The sequence below is a fragment of the Sinohyriopsis cumingii genome, chromosome 9 (genome assembly GCF_028554795.1).
Source record: "Sinohyriopsis cumingii isolate HCF-2022 chromosome 9, ASM2855479v2, whole genome shotgun sequence".
Lineage (NCBI taxonomy): Eukaryota > Metazoa > Mollusca > Bivalvia > Unionida > Unionidae > Sinohyriopsis > Sinohyriopsis cumingii.
In genome coordinates, this window is record NC_142969.1 from 35,213,862 (window position 1) to 35,241,066 (window position 27,205).

General features: G+C 35.0%; 1 protein-coding gene across 2 annotated transcripts in view; it reads right to left on the reverse strand.

Moving 5' to 3' along the window:
* Positions 1-27,205, reverse strand: part of LOC149791535 (protein adenylyltransferase SelO, mitochondrial-like) — a 48,189-nt gene that overhangs the window by 14,327 nt on the left and 6,657 nt on the right. For both annotated transcript variants that reach the window (XR_016423370.1, XM_089970064.1), the window contains exons 3-11: positions 26,965-27,103; positions 24,818-24,963; positions 22,402-22,525; positions 19,465-19,580; positions 15,821-15,924; positions 13,863-14,032; positions 11,670-11,704; positions 5,707-5,907; positions 1,336-1,456 (exon numbers count right to left, since the gene is read on the reverse strand). Coding sequence is in view for 1 of the 2 variants with exons in the window: in XM_089970064.1 (XP_089826190.1) it covers positions 1,336-1,456; positions 5,707-5,907; positions 11,670-11,704; positions 13,863-14,032; positions 15,821-15,924; positions 19,465-19,580; positions 22,402-22,525; positions 24,818-24,963; positions 26,965-27,103 (1,156 nt within the window). In the remaining variant the exon portion in view is untranslated. The remainder of the gene's footprint in view (positions 1-1,335; positions 1,457-5,706; positions 5,908-11,669; positions 11,705-13,862; positions 14,033-15,820; positions 15,925-19,464; positions 19,581-22,401; positions 22,526-24,817; positions 24,964-26,964; positions 27,104-27,205) is intronic.

Below are 27,205 nucleotides of genomic sequence, written 5' to 3' on the forward strand. Positions count from 1 at the left end.
TTTGAAAATCGAACCAAGGTCATCTTAATGTAAAGTGTCATGAAATCTGGCTTCAATCCATGAATTTCATTTAAAAGTTATATAATGGAAATGAAACTCACAACATGAATGGATATGGAAAATGCTAAACACACCCTTGTTAGATCTGACATGGTATGAAATAGCTGAATACTATCCTATACTTGTCTGCACTGTGTGCGTTACAATAAGCTTCAAAACTTTGTGTTTGAAAAACATATTATGCGCCAAGTGCTGATGAAATACCCCAAAACTTTTATTTAAAAAGAAAAATGTGATAGAACTGATACACCTGCATGAAACTCAACTGTGTCATCTACATATGCATTCAAACATCCTAACCAAATTTCATTCACCTACCACGCTAACTAGGATATTGTCAAAAAAGTTGTGTCCAAAGATTTTAAAAAGTGCAAATATTCTGCAAAGGTATAAAAATCTAACAACATCATTTACATATGAATATAAAACAATCATCCTGACTTCATTTCTGTCAAAACAGTCCAACATTTTATAATGTGCAAAACAACTGGAAAACTGCTGTCACAGCTTGAAACTCAAATTAGGTCATCCACTTAAGATCATGACAAACTTGTAAAATTTAGTTTAACAGTTTTCATGTCACTGCACTAAAACTCGGAACATGTTAGGCCTTAAGGACAATGCAGCAAAACATTATGTCCCCTTCTGCTATCATGGAGTTGCATAAAAATGAAAAAAAATAAAATAACAATCAAATAATGTAGTCAAACAGATCTTTTGTATACTTAGAAAAACCTGTTCTGGTCTAATCACATTTGTTTCTTCTTTTAATAAATCATATACCACAGCATATATGTCAATTCCAACTGCAAACAACACTGTACAGATTGGCCACTATAATGTGCTGGCAGATCAGGACCTCTGTTGTTTGATTAATCCCAAGAAACTGCATAGACCCGAAGTGCCAGTGGCTTATGCAAAAACAGGTCTGGGTCTGTGCAGTTTGCATCTGGATCTGACTCATAAGCAAGGACATACTGTAATTACACTGTGACAGACCAAACTGTGGCACACTGTCATGGACAACAATCATGTGTTGAAAGAGTACAACAAAATTCATGTTTCTGAAAACAGTAGTTGGACCGTATTTGATCTTTGCTTCCTATTTGGGTATAATTTTTTTGTTTAGCATTACTACCAAAAAATTTCTATAATTATAAACATCAAGTTGAAAATTCTGAATTAAATTCATTGGAATTTATGTGCATTACCTTCAACCCTTTATATGCTATTAAATGTATAACACTCAACAAAACAGCCAATAGAAATTCTCACCTTCAATTCATCAAGTTTTTCCAATCTCTCTAACTCTTGGGCAATACCTTTCACACCCATTCCCAACATTTCCACAATAGCTGGGTTAGTCTGCAGCAAATTTAGAAACATCTGAAGCTGCCTGAAGAAGAAGCCAAATTAATGATTATGGCATAGTTCATTTTGAAGTTCAAGTCAATTGTTCATTACGCCATTGTTCATTCTTAAGTTCAAGTCAATTATTCATTATGCCATAGTTCATTTTGAAGTTTAAATCAATTTATCATTATGGCATAGTTCATTTTGAAGTTCAAGTCAATTATTCATTATGCCATTGTTCATTTTGAAGTTTAAATCAATTTATCATTATGGCATAGTTCATTTTGAAGTTTAAATCAATTTATCATTATGGCATAGGTCATTTTGAAGTTCAAACCAATTTATCATTATGGCATAGTTCATTTTGAAGTTTAAATCAATATATCATTATGGCATAGTTCATTTTGAAGTTTAAATCAATTTATCTTTATGGCATAGTTCATTTTGAAGTTTAAATCAATTTATCATTATGGCATAGTTCATTTTGAAGTTTAAATCAATTTATCATTATGGCATAGTTCATTTTGAAGTTCAAGTCAATTGTTCATTATGCCATAGTTCATTTTGAAGTTTAAATCAATTTATCATTATGGCATAGTTCATTTTTAAGTTTAAATCAATTTATCATTATGGCATAGTTCTTTTTGAAGTTTAAATCAATATATCATTATGGCATAGTTCATTTTGAAGTTTAAATCAATTTATCATTATGGCATAGTTCATTTTGAAGTTTAAATCAATTTATCATTATGCAATAGTTCATTTTGAAGTTTAAATCAATTTATCATTATGGCATAGTTCATTCTGAAGTTTAAATCAATTTATCATTATGGCATAGTTCATTTTGAAGTTTTAATCAATTTATCGTTATGGCATAGTTCATTTTGAAGTTCAAGTCAATTATTCATTATGGCATAGTTCATTTTGAAGTTTAAATCAATTTAACATTATGGCATAGTTCATTTTGAAGTTTAAATCAATTTATCATTATGGCATAGTTCATTTTGAAGTTTAAATCAATTTATCTTTATGGCATAGTTCATTTTGAAGTTTAAATCAATTTATCATTATGGCATAGTTCATTTTGAAGTTTAAATCAATTTATCATTATGGCATAGTTCATTTTGAAGTTTAAATCAATTTATCATTATGCCATAGTTCATTTTGAAGTTTAAATCAATTTATCTTTATGGCATTGTTCATTTTAAAGTTTAAGTCAGTTATTCATTTTGGTATAGTTCATTTTGAAGTTTAGACCAATTATTCATTCTGGCATAATTCATTCTGAACTTTACACCAAAATATTCAAATGTGATAGTTCATTTTGGAGTTTAAACCAATAATTCACTATGGCATGGTTCATTGTGAAGTTTAATTCAACTATTCTTTTGGCAAAGTTCATTTTGAAGTTTAAACCAATTATTCATTATACCACAGATAATTTTGGAGTTTAAGCCAGAGCACACAGGAGCTTCTGAAGAAAAATTTCAAAGACATGGTGCCACTATATGATCTGTATGGAAACATTATGCCACAATGAGTCTCTTCCGTTTAAAATGCTTACCACACTTTAACAACTAGGCTGGACTGAGAGGGTATTTCAAATGCCATAAACTACTACCATTTATTCAACATTTTTCTGACAACATTTTACCTGGTAGTGTCACCCCAGTAGTTGCAGCAATCTTAAACAAGATCCTAATTGACAGTGGGAAATAATCACCAGAGTTCCTACTACAACTTAAATGTCTTTAGTATTTTTAAAACAATTTTAGTTAAATAGCATGTACATACTTTCCATATTCTGGGATGGTATAAATCTCAGTACACCAGCTATGTTACGCAACTCAGGGTATTATGTTCAAGGTACATCATAAACCTCGAGAAGCACTTTCAAACAACTCACATCTCACCTCTGTCCACATAGATTTGAGTCCTGACTTGGCCAAAATGGGTACACGAGAAATCTTCCCACTAGCTTCCCATAGGTCACTGACTCTTCCCTGGGTCTTACCAGGTTCTTTCTCCATCTAACATATTGCTGTCATTTATATCCCATCATGTGATGAAGACTGCATTAAACCCACAAAACTAAACCAAACAAGCCATTTTTTTTTGAGAGTTTAGCATGAAGCTTGTGGTGTTGTGTGATATGACTGAGCACAACTATTAATTTTTAATGACCATGATGATGTTTATACTTGAGATTCTGGGATCTGAGCACACATGAGCTTTAGCATGTAATATATAACACACAACGTTACCAGCATTAAGTTTCAATCTGCACAAATCAGTTTGAATGTTTTGTTTGTGTGTGTGTGATTTGGGATTTTAATGTAGCTTTAAAACTTCTTTCAGTCATATCACTATGATGTCTGTTTGCTTTCTTATAACTATTATTATTGTACATATAGTGTCATAAGAGTTGATTTGATTTGACTTGACATATCTTGATTATGAAAACCAGATCTAGTCACAGGCATTTTGGTGTTAGATGACATCCTCCACCAACTACCAGCAATCTACCTCTGCTTCTTCCTGTGGCAGACTTTTCCCACCTCACTCCACTCTCCTCCAAAGCAAGAGTTCTGACTTTCAAACCAAACAGATTAGGTCAAAACATCACCAAGTCAAAACATACTCAAGCAGAGATGTATACAAGTCAAAATACACTGAAGTCTATATATAGTCATGTCAAAATAAACCAGTAAAAGGTATAAGTAACGCTTTTTGGTGCCATGCCTTCCAGGGACCAGTACAGAGAGACCATGTACCATAATTGTGCTAAAAATATCCAACAGCCCAATGCCTGAGGCCCCTCTAATTTCAGATTGTGCCCCTCCTGTATTTCCAGTGAGGTGACTTTCAGATATGCAAAAAATAACCAACTAATTACCTGGGAAAACTTTGATCATGCTGATGAAATTGGGAGATTTATTTTCAATATGCTGAAAGATTGGTAAATTATTAATGATTATCCCCATGTATGCCCTGTGTATGGACTATCCTTGAGTTACAAATTTATGTGGATCACTTGTTTCTTACAATGAATTTTGTGTGTTCAAACAAACAGCAAATTGTGTAACTTTAGAATTCTGTATGTGGCACCATTCCACAATCAATAATCTTTGAATATCCTGGATAAAGCACATGATCAAATCGCTGTTCTTCAACTGCTGCAACTGTATGTATTATGTGCAGAAATATGTATTACAGTTTGTAACAGAATTGGAAAATAACAAATCAGTTGTAAAGTCAGACTCTCAGTAGCCACTTTAAGAAAATTATGAACAGACTGCAGATCTGAATAGTCATTTTATTGATGTGATATGCCAGTGCTTCCAAATTTTTTTTATTTATGCATATATCACAGTATCTAACAATTCATTTCTAAAATTCCTTGGAAAGTCATAATTCTAGGGTATAATAATGACAGTGCTGATAAGACTATAAAATTTCTTTGCAAGCAACTAGAACAGATTACAATTCAAAGCTGCTGATTTTAAATCAATTTTAGAATTCAACAAGAACTTCACCTCTTGCTGTTTAACCATTCTTAACGATAAATCTTTATTCAAACACAAGCAACCCCTATCCATCAGCCATATTCAACTTATGATGGAAAAAGCATTTAATGGGTTCCTGCAATCTTTAACATGTGTAATTCCGTGACTTTTCCAAGGCCTTTTCACCAATTTCAACAGTACCTATTACATTAATTACTAATACCTAACACATTTAGCACTAAAACATCATTTTTATAGCTGGCTTTGGGCATACTTTATCCTATCAGATGATACATTAACCTCTGCATAAAGCATCAACTTAAGGCCCTTCTTTTCTTGTGCTGCAAGTAAAAAGATTCTGAATGGCAGTAAGATCCCCAGATTTAGTCCTACTGTGAAATTTCAAAGAAACCTACTCTAACAAATATATTATCGAAATTAGATATGCTGGTAAAACATTTGCATTGTGAATGAAAATGTCACCAGATAATGTGAAATAACAAAATGCCATGACTTTTCCAAAACTCTGATTGACTTATGAAAATTTCATAACTTTTAAAGACCTCTGAAATGCCTTTTCGAAACTTACAAAATTTCCAGGATTTCTATGACCACAGGAACCATCATTTAACCAAGAAACCCCAGCTTTCAACCACAGGGATAAAGACAGACTGCTTCAATGAATATCCATCAGCATTAACACTGACAGTATAAAGATAACTTGTGAAAGTTCAAAATACACAGTAAAGATGTTTCTCCAAGGCTTTGCCTATACAACGTGAAGTACCTGGGATCCATACGAGGCTTGTAGGATAATCTGAGTTCTTCCACTGAACAGCATTGTTGCTGTAGATATTCCTCCACTTCCTTATGGTGCTTTTCAAAGTTTGGGGAGCTGGGCAATGGGAGGCGACTCAAACATCTAAAGCTACTGCTAAAATCTGCTCCAGTTTTCTGCATCGTTTCAAAGAATAACTGAAACAGCTCTCTTAAAAAGAAAAAGATATGTTACACAATATTAAATAGTGTGTGTGTATGATTTGGATTTTTAATGTAGCTTTAACAATTTTTCAGTCATGTTGCTATGATGTCTGCAGACATGCCGCAGACATGTAGCATGATGTCCTACCCAGTCACATTATCCTGACACCAGGCCGACCAGTCCTAACACTAACCTCTTAATACGGAGCGCCAAGCAAGGCAGCAGCTAGTACCATTTTTATAATTCTTTGATATGATTTGGCAGGGGTTTGAACCTGCAACCTCCTGCATCCAAGGCAGATGCTCTAACCACAATATTAAAGAGATATCAAAATATGCAAAGTTGTATAAATGAAATTTGGGTTATGTTTGTACTTTGTACCAGCTACATAGGAAAAAGGAAATTAATGAAACCAAGACAAGTATCAGTAAAAATAGGTTCAAGAAGATTAAAGAGGAATGGTTCATACTGAGTTCAATAATACCAATTGTTTAATTTCAGTATGTAAAATGGACAACTTTCAACAAGTAAAATAAGCATACTTTCAATTACATATTACTGGAAACCCTAAAAATATTTACAATGCTGATAATTATGCCAATTTTCTTCCATTTAAAATTAAAGCAAAACAAGAGGAAAGTTATGCTTTTCCTAGGAAAGGTATTATATCAGTACACAGAATTAAGGTTTTACGAATATTGATAGCTTGAAGAGTAATTTATGGTCCAATTTACAGTCATAAACAGACTGCTCCATATAATTTATTATTCTTAATTTCCTTTATATATATATATAGATATATATATATATATATATATATATATATATATATATATATATATATATATATATATACACACACAGTAGAGCCTTGTTAATCCGGACACATTCGTTCCCAGCGAATATGTCCGGATTAACGAGTTTTCCGGATAATTGAATCATGCACATTTTTTATTTTACGATATCATCACACCGTATATATGTACATGTATATGCTAGCTTTAAATGTAATGTACTGTATATTCAATAATGGTTGAAATAAATTAATGAATACATCTATTAATTTGTGTTTATTTCACATTATTATAACATGTGCTTGTACGTACATATACAGTGAATAGAAGTTTAGACAATTAACACATCGAACACATCACACTATGTTCATGTACATGTATGTATTGTACATACATTTATTATGTCAATTTCCTGAAGAAGTCTGTAACCTTTGTTTGCCTGGATTCTTTTTGAAGCCCTATACTGTCCAGAGCTTAAAAATGTCAACTGTATTTGCACAGCAAACAATAAATTGTGATTATTACATACAATTGGTGAACAACAAAGAGGCTTAATGACACTTTTAATTTATTTACCATATGTTATGTCAAAAAGCGTGGACGATTTGATCCCAGTGTGTTTATTTAATTATTAACACCCCCGTCGGCAACTAGCTAAAACAGACATTATTTATACAATCGCTGGTTACAATATGGTCATGCTACTTAGTTACTGATAGTGGCCATAGATTCTCAAGGGCTTCACTACTGTGTTTTATGTATTATTCTTCTGATTGTATTTTCACATACGATTTTTCAAATTTTCTTATTTTTGGACAGATTATTTCCGGATTATCGAGACAAGTTTTAATGTAATTTTATACTTTGGTCCCCGATTTTGATTGCGGATTTCTTGATTAACGGAGCAAATTAACGTTTAGGAATTCTGTTCCCATTGAATTATGTCCGGATAGCGAGGTTTCCGGATAAACGGAGTCTGGATTAACGAGGCTCCACTATATATATATATATATATATATATATATATATATATATATATATATATATATATATATATATATATATATTCACTATTATGTTGTTGTTATAGGGTTTAACGCCATTTTTCAGCACAAGATAGCCTATACATGGCAGCCAGTATCAGTGGTAGAGGAAGAACCTGGAAAAACCCTGGAAAGAACCACCAACCCACAAGATGCTACTGGCAAGCTTTCTCACATACCCACATTGGCCTAGCCCAGGACTCGAACCCACGCAGAGGTGAGATGGCAGTAATCCATAACGGTGAGTGCTTTAGACCACTCGGCCACTCGGGGCTCCCACTATTATGTTAATAATTTATATTAACATCTGAAACATTATTTGAGGATTTATTGTGGAGATTTGTTTTAAAAGCATTTTCTACCACTGCTTCAAATATTACCATCAAAATAGATAACATTATAAGCTGCTATCATTTACCTAACTTGTAATTGCTTTCCATGATATATAATTTCACCTCAGTGAGTGTGTGTGTGTGTGTGTGCATGTGTTTGATTTGGATTTTTAACATAGCTTTAGCAATTTTTCAGTCATATCGCTATGATGTCCGCAGTGTGCCAGTTCTAGTGATGGTTAGCACTGAGACATCATTCACTCATATGTAGCATTATGTCCCACCCAGTCACATTATCCTGACACCAGACAACCAGTCCTAACACTAACCTCTTAATGCTGAGCATCTAGCAAGGCAACTGTAAGTACCATTTTTTATAAGTCTTTGGTATGACTTGGCCGGGGTTCATACCGTCGACCTCCTGCATTTGAGGCAGATGCTCTAACCACTAGACCACTGATGCAGTCACCTGAAATTCCAGCAGAACTATACTTTGTTACTAATATTACTAAGACCATACAGTTTGTAACTATTATTAGTAATACAAACTATTTTTAGTAAAAGAGAATGGATACAATGTCAAAGACATACATGAAGGGATTGAAATCCATCAAAGTCAGCTTAAAATAATAGTAATGTACCAATGTTCCAGCTGAATAAAGCTGCTGATGTGAAAGATATACAACTCCCTAAGGCTTTTAACACAGCACTGTAACACTGCTGATGATGTTGCTGCAATTGTTATCGCAAATCACCACCAAAAATGTGATATGGTTTGCATGTCTCACAATTCATAAGCAAGGAAAACCGTTTTTTCACTGAAGATTGTAAAGTATCAATTAACCAATAAATGGTGAACATGATTCCTATGAAGATGCCTTTGTATCAATAGAGTCTCATCTAAATCTAACTTTACTAGTTATTACTGTACACATTATATTACAATGGCCCTTATTATGTTAAAATGGAAGAGGTAGTTATTACTGTACACATTATATTACAATGGTCCATGTTGTAATAATGAAAGAGATAAAACAGTCTAACTACCACAGCATGTTCTGAAGCTGATACATTCAACTTCAACCTTAACTAATATATATATATATATATATATATATATATATATATATATATATATATATATATATATATATATATATATATATATATATCAATGTTATAATATGGATATTCCAATAACCTCATCTTGAGAACTTTAATGCCATCTAGCCATACCTGAAATTATGCAGATATTCTGATCTGATATCTTTGTCTGTGTCCACACATTTGTCAATGAGTCAGATATAATGTGATCTGGCATCTCTGTCTTTGTGTCTATACATATGTCAATGACTCAGATATAATGTGATCTGGCATCTCTGTCTTTGTGTCCACACATCTGTCAATGACTCAGATATAATGTGATTTGGCATCTCTGTCTTCGTGTCCATACGTCTGTCAAAGAGTCAGATATATTGCTATCAGGCATCTCTTTGTGCCCATACTTCTGTCACTGAGTCAGATATATTGTGATCTGGTATCTCTGTCCATACATGTCAATGAGTTAGTTGGTTCTCCTTGTAACTTATGATCATATCTAGGAGGTTTCTGGCAGAGCTCTATCATACAGCTTACATAATACTGGTTTGAGAACAGTTGCACTCAAATGCAATACTGACAATGACTGACCTAACATAATAACTTCATTTGATCTTGGTTTAAGTCTCTGTATGTAAAGCAAATAACCCATCTCATCCAGGATAATAGAAACTGAGTTATCACCCTTTCTCCTTTTCAAAGATAAATGTAACTGAGATTTCCCTCTTTGTTCTGGCTTGGGTCATATTAAGTAATGCCTAAAGGCCCTCATTGAGTCATGTGGATGTTTCTTATGCAAAGGGCAACACATGGAATGAGCATTCACAACAAAAGACTGATTGCCCATGAGTGAAATCCTGTTCCTGGCAAAGGAGGCAGAGACCATCATGAGTGAAATCAAACCAACCAAATGGAACTGCAGATGGTTCAGGTCTATCGAGAAGGCATGTATTTTTCTGATCTTACCTGTTGTAACTAGGATGACAAGGAAGCAGGTCTTGTATGAGACGTGAGCCAATAATGCACTACAGAGCAGTTCAAATGGTTTCTTATTCAACTATTTCAGAACCCATGGTAGATTCTATTCTGTCACAGGGTCAAAGTCCTTGGTTGTGACAAATCCAAGATTTCCAGAAGGATGAAGAGGTCTTTGTTTTCTCATATATCCTACCTTCTATGGCAACTTAAAGTGTCTGAAATTTAGCAAAATATTACCCTTTTATCATGATGGGTGCTAACCTTTTCACCCCAAAAAGCCATAGGAGGAAGTTAGTTATTAGCCTTAAGTGGAGGAATATGTCCTTGCTCACACCACTGTGAGAAAATTCTCCATTTCCCGTCACATGCTTTCAAAGTAGTTGGTACTGTTCAGAGAACTGTTTGCCCCTGCAGGTTTATTTTGCTTGATCCAGACATGCAGGTTCAACAAATCTGGGTTTGCAACAAACTCCTGTTGTTGAGGTTGCTTGAGTAGGTGAGGAGAGGTCATTATATTCCTTAAAATTAGCACTGTCTTCATCCACAGGAAGGTGCCAGATAATACTGCAAATAATTACTGCAGTAAAAGTGGATTTGACCTTAAAGGCTCAAACCCACAAAGGGTTTCTTTCCTTAGATGAGATCTGATGAACAAATACATGAACCAGAAATTAAGCCTTCATCCAAAAATGAAATGAATATGCAAAATTTAATTTCAGCAATGATGTCCTTAAGCTACTCACCCCCATAATAATGGGCTGCTTTCTTGGGCTATGGGATATATATATATATACTAAGTTGCATTTAAATAAGATAACTAGAACTTAAGCTGTTATCCAGAAATGAAATGCATGAAAAAAGTTAATTTTTAACAACTGTTGGTAATATCTGCCCAACAATCAAGAGTTCTCCCCTGTATTATGGGCAACACATATGCCCAGCTGCAGTGAAATCATCTCACCAGAACTTAATTTATGAAAGCAAAATCAACTGCTGCACTAATGACCTTGACCTAGACCAAAAACTTAATAGGATTCTTTACTGCACACCATGTACCAAGTTGCTTTGCAATATGTTCACTAGAATTTAAATTATGTGGAAAAGAAATTATAAGGCAAGCTCTGTTTGTAACAACATCAATTTTGACCAAGGAGTTCCTGGTCCCAAAATCAACAGTTTAATTTATATACTAAAGACATATAAAGACAAACTCTATTTTCAGCTATAGTGCCCCTGACCTTGGTGTTAATGGCCCCAAAATCAACAGTTAAAGTTATCTGGAAAAGAAATTATGAGGCAAAATCTATCTTTAGCAATAATGACCGTGACCTTGGAATTACTGGTCCCATAATCAAGAGGAAAAGGGGAACAAATGTACCATGCTGCAATGAAATCTGCTTAACTTAAGATAACATCTGGAAACCAAAACAGAAGCCATCCCTCCTGATAGGACAAATGTAAACAATAATACTCCACAACTTTCAATGGCAGGGCTATAAAGAGGAAAGGGATCTCAAACTTACTTGTCCTCGGGTATATCTGCATGCTGCAATCCAAACTGAAAAGGTGAAAGAAAAACATTTTATAAAAAGATTTACTATGATCACTTATAAGTTGAGTCCACAGAGCCCCATCTTGAATTCAGCTACAAAGTGGAAATATCTAATTAATAATAATTATGGTACACTTTGGTATCTAAAAATCCAGTATTAAATGTTCCAGTGATGTTGTATTAATATGGAAAGAGAGAATGAAATAAAAAGTAGATAATACAGTCATAGATCATTTCAACGAAACTGATTCAAATCTAGAGACATGGAAATACCATTTTCGTTTTTGTTTTTTCAAATTCATATTGTAAATATGCCTTTTTGGACAAGAAATTCTACCTTGAATTTGTGTGGGCTTAAATTTGTGTAATATTATTCATGACTTTTTTTGGAAAAAAATTTCCTGGATGTATATTTGACCAAATGACAAAAACCAGTATATTTTTGTGTTGTTTTTATTTCATGTGGTTCTAAAAGCCATGAAATAAAATTACATCAACACCAAAATTTTCTGACTAAAGTAATTAAACCCAATAATCATCAATTAATACTAAGCTTTTTGACTATATTGATCTTCAATTATTCGTTAGGCAGACCTTAAAAACACCTTGTTTTCATGTGAATATTACTGTGGTTCTCAACCAAAACCCATACTATTACTATCCTCCTTTTATTTTCCTTGTGTATAGCAAATTGATTGTTTTCAAAACATAACAGTGCTTTTGCAAGTCAGCCAGAGCTGGTCCCAGTTTCTCAAACTGAGCTTGAACAATATCTTGATAATGATAGAAATCATGATTTTTGCCATATGTTGATACAGTAGAAAGGATACAAAATAACTTTACAATTTTAAAGCTGAATACATTAAAACCTTTATGATTCTAAAACCAAACAGTTTAGAACTTTGTCAAATTTGAGGAAATCATCAATGTTTCCTGAGAGTACATAAAGAATCTTTACAAAAGAATTTAAAAAATGATGACAGAATTTTAATGTCTGATTCCTGCTGAATGTTCTTTAGTGAAAATAATGTGATAATGTGACAGTGGGACATTTTGGTGAAATTATCTTGCAAAAACCAGGTCAGGAAAAAGTTGGGTGGACTAGTCAGGGGGCTATAAGTCTACTAAACTAAAATAAACCCATATACAGTATGGATAAGTCCATGAGATAATGTTCATACCAAATTGCAATAGATTTTGTATAACCTCTCTTGATCTATGCTGATAACAAGCAACAATCCAACTTAATTGTGAAAGGCCATAACTACATGCAAAACAGAGTTAAAAGACAAAATCCATATACCACACATCTACAGTTAGTCTTTTGGCACTGCTGACTTCATACTCTACCAGAATATGATGCAAGGTTCCTAGGCTATGCTGGTTACAGGGATCTGCTATAGTGGATATTTAATGCTAATGGAAAAAAAGGGCAATATCTGTCAAAATTGAACCTGAAAAGACGAAACCTTCTAAAGCACATATAATTCAACTAGTAAATGGATGTCAGTTATGTGTAATAATTGCTGAGCTATGCCAGTCAAAAGAAGTCATAACAGATGCACAGATCTACAGATGAAAAATGTGATTACACTGGGGTTTCCACATCTAAACACAGGGCCTTAATAATGGCCGCTTATGAATGCATGCTGAAAAAAGTCCCGAGAAGCAATGCTAGATTCATTTCATGACATACTATCTTGTTTAGGCATTGCTCAGAGCTTCCACAGCTTTATATTCTAGTTTTATACATTCAGCACAAACCTAATGAAATATTTTGGTTCTCTGTGGTAGCATTTGCTGCTTGAAAGCAGAAGTGTGATAGGTATAGTGTGCCAGTATAGGTATACAGTGTGCCAGGTATAGGAATAGAGTGTGACAGGTAGCCTTTTTGTTTAGATTATGTTGCCTAATCTATATCCAGCAAAGGGTTAAAAGACAGTGCAACGAAAGGCAAGTTTGTAAATAATCTGTGATGCTTAATAGTTTTTACTAAAATAAATGAATGAAGCCATAATCCAAATTATCCTAACATGCTCAAAATATTAATAATTTATTTGTTAAGATCCTTAGGGTTGGCTGGTAATAGAATAGTGTCAGTTAGTCATCTGAAAACTCGCATATTCAAGTTTGGATTAGCCGATATTAAACCCAAATTCATTACCTTCTTCCTCATATTGCTCTTGTACTGGCTGTCGAATTCCTGATCATAAAGCTCTAGATGAGGCATGGTTTTGTCCAGAGGTATGGCTTCCTTTATGGCCTCTGCAAACTTTTGACAATTCCATCTGCAGATTTCAGGCTGCTTCTTGTATGTGTACCGGCCACCATCATCTTTCAAAATGACAATATCTTATTAAAATTTTGTTCCTTTTCAGTTTGATTGCTCAACAACATTAAAATAAAAGGTTTCTCAAGATAACGTACATCACCTAGGAATGGCACTATGTCAAACCCTCACTGTCTAAGATTTTCAAGAAACATATGCAAGCCAGGCGTTGAACAGTAAAAAAAATGGGTTGTGGGTTCAAATCTTTCCCAGAGCAGTCTGGGCTGGCTACTTTTCTCCAACTCTAGTCAAGGAACTTTACTTACTACTGTCTCAGCTCTGAAGGAACTTTCATGCATTTAAACATTAAAAATTAGTTATCTCAACACACAACCTTAATGTTTACTCTGATCTGATGATTTTCTGTTTTTCTATCTGACAAAACAGTCAAAATAAACAGAGGCAAGATGTCATTTTGGAACACAAAGAAAATACCATATATGTAACAAAGTTCAAGCTCTGGAAAATACAAAGTTGGGAATTACAATAAAAGAAAAGGGTCTGCATAAGGCTACATCACACAGGGATTTTGACATTGCTATGGTATATGTTACAGAACATTTAAAAATTCCAACCTGGGCTCATCATAACATTGTTTATGCTACAAATTCACTCAGCCGCTCTCAAGTGTCATAGATTGACATCTGGTGTCTCACCATTTACACGGTGATGACACTCAAATATACAAATACAGCTACTCAACTTCAGGCTACCATCCAAGGCAGAGAGAGGTGCATTTCCAACGTGACGTCATGTATGTCATGTAACAAGCTGCAGATGAATGACGATAAAACTGTTACCATCCTGATCAACACACAAAGATTTTCTCATTCATATCGTTTACTTAAAACAATAAGAATTAGCAATACCAACATTAAATTTACACAGTCTGTATGGAACCTAAGTGTCACTCTTGACAGTACTCTTTCATTACACCAACATATCATGAACATATGCAAGGCTGCATATCTGGAACTGAGACACATCATTACCATTCGCAGTTTTCTTTTGGTTGATTCAACTAAAACACTTGTATGTTCATTAGCACTTTCAAGACTATTGTAAGTCCCTTCTATCTGGTTTGTTTCCATATCTGCTAAAAAAAATTAAAAAAAACAGCTGTTCAGATAATCCTTAGAGCATGAACAACTGAGCAACTCCCCACCCCCCTGCAAGGTAACCTCCTCCATTTCACTGGCTGGTTCCAGTTAAATACATCTATCTGACCTCCCCCCATGCATACAACCCATCACGAAACTTATGCTCCTCTTTTGACACTCAAATTTTGATATTCGCTCGTTTAAAAGAAAGTGATTTGGGTAACATTCTTTTGCGTACCAAGCCCCAGCTACGTGGAATGAATTGCCTTTTAATCTTAGACACAAGGACACTTCTATCTCATTCAAGACTGTTCTTAAAACTCACCCATTTAGACTTCAAGAACAGCCTTAAAGACCTAAAAATGTGTCAGAATATTCTTGTTTTGTAACTTCATGATGTTTGTTTTTATAATCTTGTCATTGTGTATGTTTTATGTTTTTTATGATATTGCAAAATGCTTTAGAGCTTCTAAACATCAGGTACTGTACTAAGTCCATATTATTATTATTAATAATTATTATTATTATTATTGTTATTGTTATTTTTACTGGTATTACCAATAATGCTGCTCAGTTTGAAAGATTGATATGTCACATACTCTCTATGCATGCAAGACAATAAATTCCTTGTTCAAAGACAGACAGACAAACAGACAGACAGACAGAAAGAGACAGAGAGAGAGAAGGATCTACCTGAAGCATTACAGATGAAATCTGGATCATATCTGTCCATAAATCCATAAGGACCATAGTCAATAGTAAGTCCAAGAACACTCATGTTGTCAGTATTCAAAACCCTATAAGAAATACAAATATTCAGTTACATTTTGTATGATACATGATACAATGTATCAGAAAGTTAAGTTAGTGTTTTTCAACATTAACATGTAGCAATACGATACAAATGTATCAAAAGGAATGTACAGGAAAAGCAAAGGAGACAGCAATATAATTCTCTGACACTGTGACATTAAAAGTGTGTGTGTGGGTGATTTGGATTTTTAATGTAGCTTTAACAATTTTTCAGTCATATCGCTATAATGTATGCAGTGTGGCAGTTTATAGTGATGTCAAGCACTGAGTATCATGCTGCAGACATGTAGCATGATGTCCCTCCAATCACATTTTTCTTACACCAGACGAACCAGTCCTAACACTAACCTCTTAACACTGAGCACCTACTGCAGCGGCTGTTATTACCATTATTATAAGTCTCTGGTAAGACTTGGCCAGGGTATGAACCCATGACCTCTCATATCCAAACCGGACAATATAACCACTAGGCCGCATTAAAAAACTTTTTTTATTAGGTCACTGATAATGAAACGATGAAAAGTAATTTTGCTGAAGAATTTTTTAAATTCCTGCTTATGTCATAAAAAAACAATTCTGTGTTTGTAAAATATGTATTCCATGTTTGCCTGTTTCAATTTTGTTTTTGTTTGTTTTGTGTAATTTAATGTAATTTAATGTTCATTTTTCAGCAGACAGGATTTACATGATCGCCAGTATATTGGGTGGAAATTGTTCAAACTTAGACTCGACAGACGTAAGTGTGATCTGCAAAGGCAAGGCCTTAGACCACTCAGCCACATGAGCCCCTTACAATCCCAAACCCAAAGGCAAGGCCTTAGACCACTCAGCCACATAAGCCCCTTACAATCCCAAACCCAAAGGCAAGGCCTTAGACCACTCATCCACATGAGCCCCTTACAATCTCAAACCCAAAGGCAAGGCCTTAGACCACTCAGCCACATGAGCACCTTACAATCCCAAACCCAAAGGCAAGGCCTTAGACCACTCAGCCACATGAGCACCTTACAATCCCAAACCCAAAGGCAAGGCCTTAGACCACTCAGCCACAGGAGCACCTTACAATCCCAAAACCCAAAGTTTGAGCCTCTTGGGTAGATTCCTGTGGGTGATTTCTGAAAGTACATTTGTTTTTTCATGCCCAGCAACTATGCACATAATTAAAAGGCGAGGATCTTAATAGTTTTCAAACCACGCATAGGAGCATAGGAGCAAAGTCCATTTGAGCAGGGATAGACCCAGTGGAAAATGTCATTTTAATCTATAAATTTGTCCTTACATTCCATGTAAGTGAATATATGGTTATAAGGTAGGATTCTCAACAGTTTGTATGGTATAAACAAGGGGGTGGGGGTGAGAGAAGGAGGATAGACCATGGGGTCAAAGTTGATTACATACAAATAAACCTGGTTTTTCATTCCCAGTAAATTTAAATCGCTCTAGGATGGGGATATTAATTTACATATAAACTGGGAACTAAATTCTTAACAGATGGGGCTAGACCCCAGGGGTACCAGTCATATCAGACTACATATGCCAATGCTTAGCAGCTCGAAAGTTATTTGAGATTTATGTAAAATCAACCCCCGCACCAATTCTTAAAGTGTTGGCACAATTTACACACAAAGGACTATCAGTGATCCATGTTTCATGTTCATAGCTTTTATAGTGTAGAAGTTCAGGGAGATTACATGTTCATGACTGCATGAACATACAGACTGAAGCACAATATCACATATCCAAAGTGTGGTGAAAATAACCAACACTCACCCAACAATTGCAGAGTTAAACTTATCAAGTAAGAGACAAGGAATTATTCAGTTTAATACATAAATTTCACACACACATAAGATTTCATTATAAAAATCTTGTATGTTTACATTTATAACATTAAAACTTCTTGTTTTTAATAAATTTTTCTGATACTAAATACAAAAAATGCAACACCACTTTCAAACTCCAATAACTCAGAATTCTAACATCTAATTGGCTAACATTATACCACTGACCAGTCAAATCTTAAAATTAATATTTGGAAGTGAGGTCTATACAGGAGTGTCAGAATGTTTTGTAAATTTGGGGATGGGACAAAAATTACCTGGGCATTTGGAGGATTTAGTCTCTAAAGGGTCATTCTCTTGTTCCATGGCTTTTCTCTGTGCACTTCATGTAATGTATGAGGGTGCATACAGGATCTTGCATGGTTGATCCTCTTGATGTATCTATCAAAGAGAGGGAACATATGACAACTCTCTGATTGCCCATTGAGAGCAGCATATTCTTTGCTACAAAGCCTGGTTGTGTCATTAGGCCCACACACCCATTTTATCTGAACTGGATATTGTCTGTAGCTGTAGTTGTTTGAGAGGACTGGATTTAGTTGGAATTGTAATGTGGAGATCTACGGCAAAATCAAGCAGTTTGTTGAGTCAGACCCAGGATTTGTCCCATCTGAGAGTGACCATAAGTTCTGACCCATCAACTTCTGAATTATTGTAGGCACTGACACAGGAATGATACTACAATATTCATGATCCTGACCTTCTGATCAAGTGGAATGGATAAGGGGTACCACTGATGCACATGAAGAGATGACCCCATGAAGGGGTACCACTGAGGCACATTAAGAGATGGCCCATGAAGGGGTACCACTGAGGTACATGAAGAGATGACCCCATGAAGGGGTACCACTGAGGCACATGAAGAGATGACCCCATGAAGGGGTACCACTGAGGCACATGAAGAGATGGCCCATGAAGGGGTACCACTTAGGCACATGAAGAGATGACCCATGAAGGGGTACCACTGAGGCACATGAAGAGATGGCCCAGTGTAATTGGATCAGCAAGCCAGCCACCCATATAGGTAAAACTGTCATATAACAGATCCATCCTATGCTTTCAGCTAACCATTTGTTACTGTATACCCAGTGGCAAGATAAAGCAATACATAGAGGGACAATGGTAATTTCTCTTAAATACCTCCAGACATGTTTTACATGGACATGGAAATAGTATCCAGTGAGGATAACCCAGTGCCCAAAAAATGATCTAACAATAAAACTAGATATGTGTTCATGTAACCGGTGCCTGAAAACTGATATGAACACAAGAGACATGCATTCATGGTACCAGTGCCTGAAAACTGATATGACACAACAGATATGTGTTCATGGAACTAGTGTCTTAAAACTGATATGAACACAATAGACATGCATTCTTGTAACCAATGTCTGAAAACTGATATGAACACATAAGACATGCATTCATGCAAATAGTACCTGAAACATGATATGACACAGCAGATATCTGTTCATGGAACTAGTGTCTGAAATAAATGTGTTTGTAGAAGTACAATGCCTGAAAACTGATAAAAACACAAAACTTAACCAGACGAAAGGATGGACAGCTGCAGAAGAATATTGAGGAATGAAGAATGGTAAATATATGTGCCTCCACCACACTGGATTGGGGAATGTATCAACAAACAAACAAACAAATGAACGAAATAGAAAAAGAACAAACCCATGACACCATCCAACACTCTGCCACCCAGCCACGAGTCTGGCTGTTCTTCTGACAACTTCTTTGTAGAATTCTTCATACATTTTCTGCTTGTCTAACCCATGGTTATCCCAGATCTGGAATGGCAAACAAAGGTACCCATTTTGGATTATTTTGTTTATAATGATTGGATAGCTCAACTGTAGTATGTTTTTTAATCATCTCTATTGAATCATGTCTGACTCCAGTAATCATTATGGCCAAAGATTTTCTTCTTATTCCAACGTTCTGTCCTGGGCCATTTAACATGTTCTGATGTGCTATCATTTCAGCCCACAATGTTATTTTAACTGGACAATAAACTATGCAGTGCCGATATGCTTTTAATTTCCCGCTGTATGAAAAAATTATTCTGTTTAAAAAATTGTCAACTAATTTCAAGCTCTCATATTTGAATAACTTTCTTACTGACGTAGGAAACACTAACCAGAGTAGTCCTCTGATACCATTAAATGTCTGTTACAATACTGACACAGAAGAACTGACAAAGGATACACTGATTAGAGTATTCGTCTAATACCATTAAATGTTTGTTACAATACTGACACAGAAGAACTGACAAAGGATACACTGACTAGAGTATTCCTCTAATACCATTAAATGTTTGTTATAATACTGACACAGAAGGTCTGACAAAGGATACACTGACTAGAGTATTCCTCTAATACCGTTAAATGTTTGTTACAATACTGACACAGAAGAACTGACAAAAGATACACTGACTGGAGTATTCCATTAATTGCCTGTCATGATAATGACACAGAAGAACTGACAAAGGATACATGGGCTGGAGTAGTCCTCTAATACCATTAAATGTTTGTTACAATACTTACACAGAAACATTGACAAAGAATACCCTGGTTAGGGTATTTCTCTAATGACTATCAAATGTTTGCTGCAATGGTTCCACAGAAGGCTACACTAGCTAGGGTTGTCTTCTAATTATCACTTAATGCCTGTTACAATCACAAATGATACACTTTGTTCGGTAGTCCTCGAATGACCATTAAATATATGTCACAATAGTTCCGTAGAAGAATTGAAAAGATATAGCTGTCACAAATTATTATACTAATAATATGCTCAAGTTAAAGACATTTTACCTTGTCATACGAGTCACAAACAATACTGAACTATACGAGTTCCAAGCTATACTGAATTATAACAAAAGTCACAAACAACACTGAACTATATCGAGTCACAAACAATGCTGAACTATAACTAGAGTCACAAACAATACTAAACTATATCAGGAGTCACAAACAATACTAAGCTATATCAGGAGTCACAAACAATACTGAACTATAGCAGGAGTCACAAACAATGCTGAACTATAACAGGAGACACACGCAATGCTGAACTATATCAGGAGTCACAAACAATGCTGAACTATATCATGAGTCACAAACAATGCTGAACTATATCATGAGTCACAAGTAATACTGAACTATATCAGGAGTCACAAACAATACTGAACTATATTAGGAGTCACAAACAATACTAAAATATACCAGGAGTCACAAACAATACTGAACTATATCAGACGTCACAAGCAATACTGAACTAGACAGGAGAAACAAGCAATACTGAACTATACTAGGAGTCACAAACAATGCTGAACTATATCAAGAGTCACAAACAATGCTGAACTATAACAGAAGCTACAAGCAATACTGAACTATATCAGGAGTCACAAACAATGCTGAACTATATCAGGAGTCACAACCAATGCTGAACTATAACAGGAGTCACAAGCAATTCTGAACTATATCAGGAGTCACAACCAATGCTGAACTATATCATGAGTCACAAGCAATACTGAACTATATCAGGAGTCACATGCAATACTGAACTATGTCAGGAGTCACAAACAAAACTGAACTATATCAGGAGTCACAAACAAAACTGAACTATATCAGGAGTCACAAGCAATAATGAACTATATAAGGAGTCACAAGCAATACTGAACTATATCAGGAGTCACAAGCAATAATGAACTTTACCAGGAGTTACAAGCAATACTGAAGTATATCAGGAGTCACAAGCAATACTGAACTATATCAGGAGTCACAAACAATACTGAACTATATCAGGAGTCACAAGCAATACTGAACTATATCAGGAGATACAAGCAATACTGAACTATAATAGGAGTCACAATCAATGCTGAACTATAACAGGAGTCACAAGTAATACTGAACAATATACTGACTCACAAACAATACTGAAATATATCATTATTCATAAACAATATTTAGTTACACAGTACTAAAATAGCTCATTATTCATAAACAATATGTAATTACACAGTAGTGAAATATATCATTATTCATAAAAAATATTTAGTTACACAGTACTAAAATAGATCATTATTCATAAACAATATGTAATTACACAGTAGTGAAATATATCATTATTCATAAACAATATTTAGTTACACAGTACTAAAATAGCTCATTATTCATAAACAATATGTAATTACACAGTAGTGAAATATATCATTATTCATAAAAAATATTTAGTTACACAGTACTAAAATAGATCATTATTCATAAACAATATGTAATTACACAGTAGTGAAATATATCATTATTCATAAACAATATTTAATTATATCTTATGAGTCTGACACAATACTGAACCATCCAAATTTGACTAGTGAATTCAATGTCTACTGTACTTGGTGTCTTGAGCCATTCTAATTCTGTAAACAATAAATAATATTTAAAAGTCATTCTTACAAGGAAACAAGAATAACAATGACCTGAAGGTTGCAAACTGGAAATATAAACGTCCTTGCATAATGGGAGATGAGACATGATAAGACAAGTGAAATCTACAGTACGAACTAATATAAGTTCTATGAATCAAAGAACGTAACAGCAGAAGCCAGACAACCTCCTTGTAAAAAGTCTCAATGGTGTAGTCCAACATCTTGCACAAAATGTCAGTCCTTCCCACACTGGGCCCCTTCCTTCCTGTCTCATCATCAACTGGCTTGAAGATTTCAAAGGAACCAAATCTGAAGGACATAAGTAGACAATCAACCAATTTTATTAAGTCATTTCTTAAATATTTGCTTTCTAAAGAAATATATATAATCCATTAATTTGTTGTGACATAGGCTTCATTTTATCTAAATTTATCTTAAAATAGCTGATACAAAAGAACAGATGACTTACAAAATACAAATAAAACAACTCAAAATACGGGAAGAGAGGAAGTCTGATTTTCAAAGATAAGTGCCATCTTAGGATAATTTACATCAAACTGAGCTAAAATGTTCTCTCTTTGGCAAGTCAATAAGCTGATGGGATACCATGTTTTTAAAATTTGCTTATATCTCAGCATTCCAAGAACATAAGAATTCATAACAAAAGTTTTTAGACAAACAGGCTAGTTTGCTAGGGTGAACATTAATCAGGATTTAACCCTTTACCTCATACATTCACTTTTGAACATTTCTACCAAATTCTCATGAAAACAATGCCGTGGTATGATTTACATATAAGCATGTTTGGATGCCTGTACACCATTCACATGGAAGCATGTTTGGATGCCTGTTCCCCATCCATATGGAAGCATGTTTGGATGCCTGTACACCATCCACATTAAAGTGTATCTGGGTATCTATACACCTTCCACATGAAACATGTTTGAATGTCTGCACACCATTCACATGAACACGTTTGGACACCTGTACAGCATCCACATGGAAGCATATTTGGACACCTGGACACCATCCACATGGAAGCATGTTTGGATGCCTGTACACCATCCACAGAGAAGCATGTTTTGGATGCCTGTACGCCATCCACATGAAGGCATGTTTGGATGCCTATACACCATCCACATCAAAGTGTGTTTGGATGCCAGTATACCATTTACATGGAAACATGTTTTGATGTCTGTACACCATCCACATGAAAGTGAGTTAGGACACCTGTACACCATCCACATGGAAGCATGTTTAGATGCCTGATCCCCATCCATGTGGAAGCATGTCTGAATGCCTGTACACCATCCACATGGAAGCATGTTTGGGCACCTATACATCATTCACATAGAAGAGTGTTTGGATGAGTGTACACCATCCATATCAAAGTATATTTGGATGCCTGTACACCATCCACATGAAACATGTTTGGATGTCTGCACACCATCCACATGGAAGCATATCTGGACACATGTACACCATCCACACGGAAACATATTTGGACACCAGGACATCATGCACATGGAAGCATGTTTGGATACCTGTACACCATTCACATGGAAGCATGTTTGGATGCCTGTACGCCATCCACATCAAAGTGTGTTTGGATGCCAGTATACCATTTACATGGAAACATGGTTGGATGTCTGTACACCATCCACAGGAAAGCATGTTTGGACACCTGTACACCATCTACATGGAAGCATGTTTGGATGCCTGTACAACATTCACATGAAAGTGAGTTTGGACACCTGTACACCATCCACATTGAAGCATGTTTGGATGCCTGTACACCATCCACATGGAAGCATGTTTGGATGCCTATACACCATCATTCACATGAAATCGAGTTTGGACACCTGTACACCATTCACATGGAAGCATGTCTGTATGCCTGTACACAATCCACATGAAACATGTTTGGATGCATGTACACCATTCACATGGAAGCATGTTTGGATGCCTATACACCATCCACATGGAAGCATGTTTGGACACCTGTACATCATCTATATGAAAGCGTGTTTGGATACCTGTACACCATCCACATGGAAGATCAAGAAACACAAAATAGTACTGACATCTATAACATATAACAAAAATGATGTTATACTAAAGTAGAAAAAACTTCAACTCAGACAGAAAAAATTGAGATAAATAGTTTTAAGAATACTTACTTTATATTTTAATCTCTTCATCTCATTTTGTAATGTGACAAGTGACTACTGATATCAGATTTGTGCAGCCTTTATGAGAAGAAGTAATGGCAGTATAGATGGGATTTGGTACCAATGTCTATATCTATAAGGGAGATAACACTAACTCCAACCTATGGGGGCGGACAACTTTTTAGCTTTAATAGCTTTTTAGCTTGGAAGAGACTGATGTATGAGTTAGTGGTAGTGTTGTACTCCAAAGGTATTATGTTCAGATAATGCATTTGATGAGGAAAACAAACTTCTTCAAACCATCTAATACACACTACACCTTAACAAAGATCTTTAAAACAAATTACACCAATATTAGTGTAATACTGTTGTGTATACACACACACACACACACACACACACACACACACACACACAAAGATTACTATACCTGAGAAAAGTTGGAGCAATACGCAGAACTAGTGTACACTTCTCATTTATTGGGTTTCCATTGTAAAATATATCTCTAACAACTGTAGATTCAGAGATTATGCAAGACCCAGCTCGGGTTGTTGGGATTCCCAAGTTGTATATGGCCTGCAACATATAAGCACAAAATACTGATCATGAATGCACTGGATTAATTATCCAATTGGTTCTCTAATACCTGAGGACAATGACAGCATACAAAATAAATGTTGATGTAACATTTCATAAAACTGGCCAAAAATACAGTGTACACTGAAATTTTAAGAAAACAACAAAAGCTACCCTAATGGCAAGTGGCTGCTTTACTAATAGCATGAAAAATACATTATCAGTACAGTGCAAGAAAATCTGAAAGTAAAGTAAAGTTTTATAAAAATTCCACTTCTTTGCATATAGAAACATTTCTGAAGTTGTACCATGATCGTAAAGTTGTACCATGATCATAAAGGTTTATCAATTTTTTTTAATGTGCTCAAGGGTATATACAAAATTTGACAGCTTAAGCATCAAATATGGAAGTTTCTATTTATGCTTTTCTTGAATCTTCCATTCCTAAAAACCCCATAATTATTGTTCTTTTGAATTTAAGTTGCATCGTTTACAAGTAATTGCATTAAATAGTGTGATCCTCATCAATGCTGGCATATATATTACTTGCCCTGGTTATACATGTGGAAGTGATGCATCAGTTGAACAAAGAACTCGCTAATGTTTAGATTATAGTGTAAAGAATCGACAATAAATTATGTAATGAACAGCGATCTTACTGAAATCTAAAGACATTGAAACATCTACAATCACAATCATGTCCAATGTGGTCATTGACAGATCATATGAAAACCAGTAATGACAATGTCTAGACATAATTATGAAAATACAATGCATTCAAGCACAGAGCATGATCTCTGTGTATTTTCTAATTTTTCTCATAAATAATCCATGATACATCAGATCCTCATATAATCCACATTGAGAAAATAAATACATCAGATCCTCATATATAATCCACACTAAGAAAATAAATACATCAGATCCTCTTATATAATCCACACTGAGAAAATAAATATATCAGATCCTAGTATAATCCACTGAGAAATAAATACATCAGATCCTCATATATAATCCACACTGAGAAAATAAATACATCAGATCCTCATATATTATCCACACTAAGAAAATAAATACATTGGATCCTCATATATTATCAACACTGAGAAAATAAATACATCAGATCCTCTTATATAATCCAGGTGACCCGATTGGCCGAGTGGTCAAAAGCACTCTCCATTACGAATCACTGCCATCTCACCTCTGTCTGCGTGGGTTTCGAGTCTCGGATTCAGCCAATGTGGGTATATGAGAAAGCTTGCCAGTAGCTTCTCATGGGTTGGTGGTTCTTTCAGGGGTTTTCCCGGGTTCTTCCTCCACCATTAATATTGGCCGCCATGTATGCCTATTGTGTGCTGAAAAATGGCGTTAATTGCTGTTGTTGTTGTTGTGGGGTTTAAGTGTATCATTGACTATATACAGCAAACCACAAATTGATCAAGGTTTGATTTAACTTGTGCCTGTCAACCTGCAGTAGCTGTACGAGTGGAACAACTACTGCAAGAATACCAGCATGTATAACTTTACAATACAAGTAAGACATGGTCAACCAACATTATGTGTATTCCTTGATAAGCTCAAGAATCCTGCCTAATTAATGAAAAGTGAAGCTAAATTCAGTACTGGCTAAAGCCTCAAAAAAATTTAAAAACTACTTAAATTTTCTCAATAACTGTGAAAAGTCTTATCCTTGAATGTAGTATCAGTATCAGAGATTTTCACTGTTAAAACACACACATCACTTATTTAATTCTTGCAGTGCTTATAACCTTTTTTGTACTCAATACATCCGTTCTCAAACAAATAGAAAATAATATGCAGGAAAAAATTAAATTTAGGACAGAGTCTTAAATATGTTTTTTGGTTGTTTAATTCTCAAACTGTCAGGTCTTTATTGTACATTTATATATTTCTGGACAAGAACCAAAGATATTGTTTAAACCAGAACACACAACCCAAATCACCCATCCAATCACTCCTGCTGCAATACATCTAAATTACCTCACTACAAAGAAATTCTCTAATGCTACTCCTGAGTACTTTTCTCCCATCAGCCTGTCTGGAATAGGGAGTAGGGCCAGCCCCTTTCAGCTGAAACTCCCAACGCTCACCTCGGGTGTTAACAACTTCACCAAGATACCTCAAAGAAAAAGAAGATAATCTGTAGGTGATGACATTCTAAAGACAAGGGGAAGAGAGACACTTTTAGCAAAACAAGCCCTTTTGTTGAAGAATGCTGCAC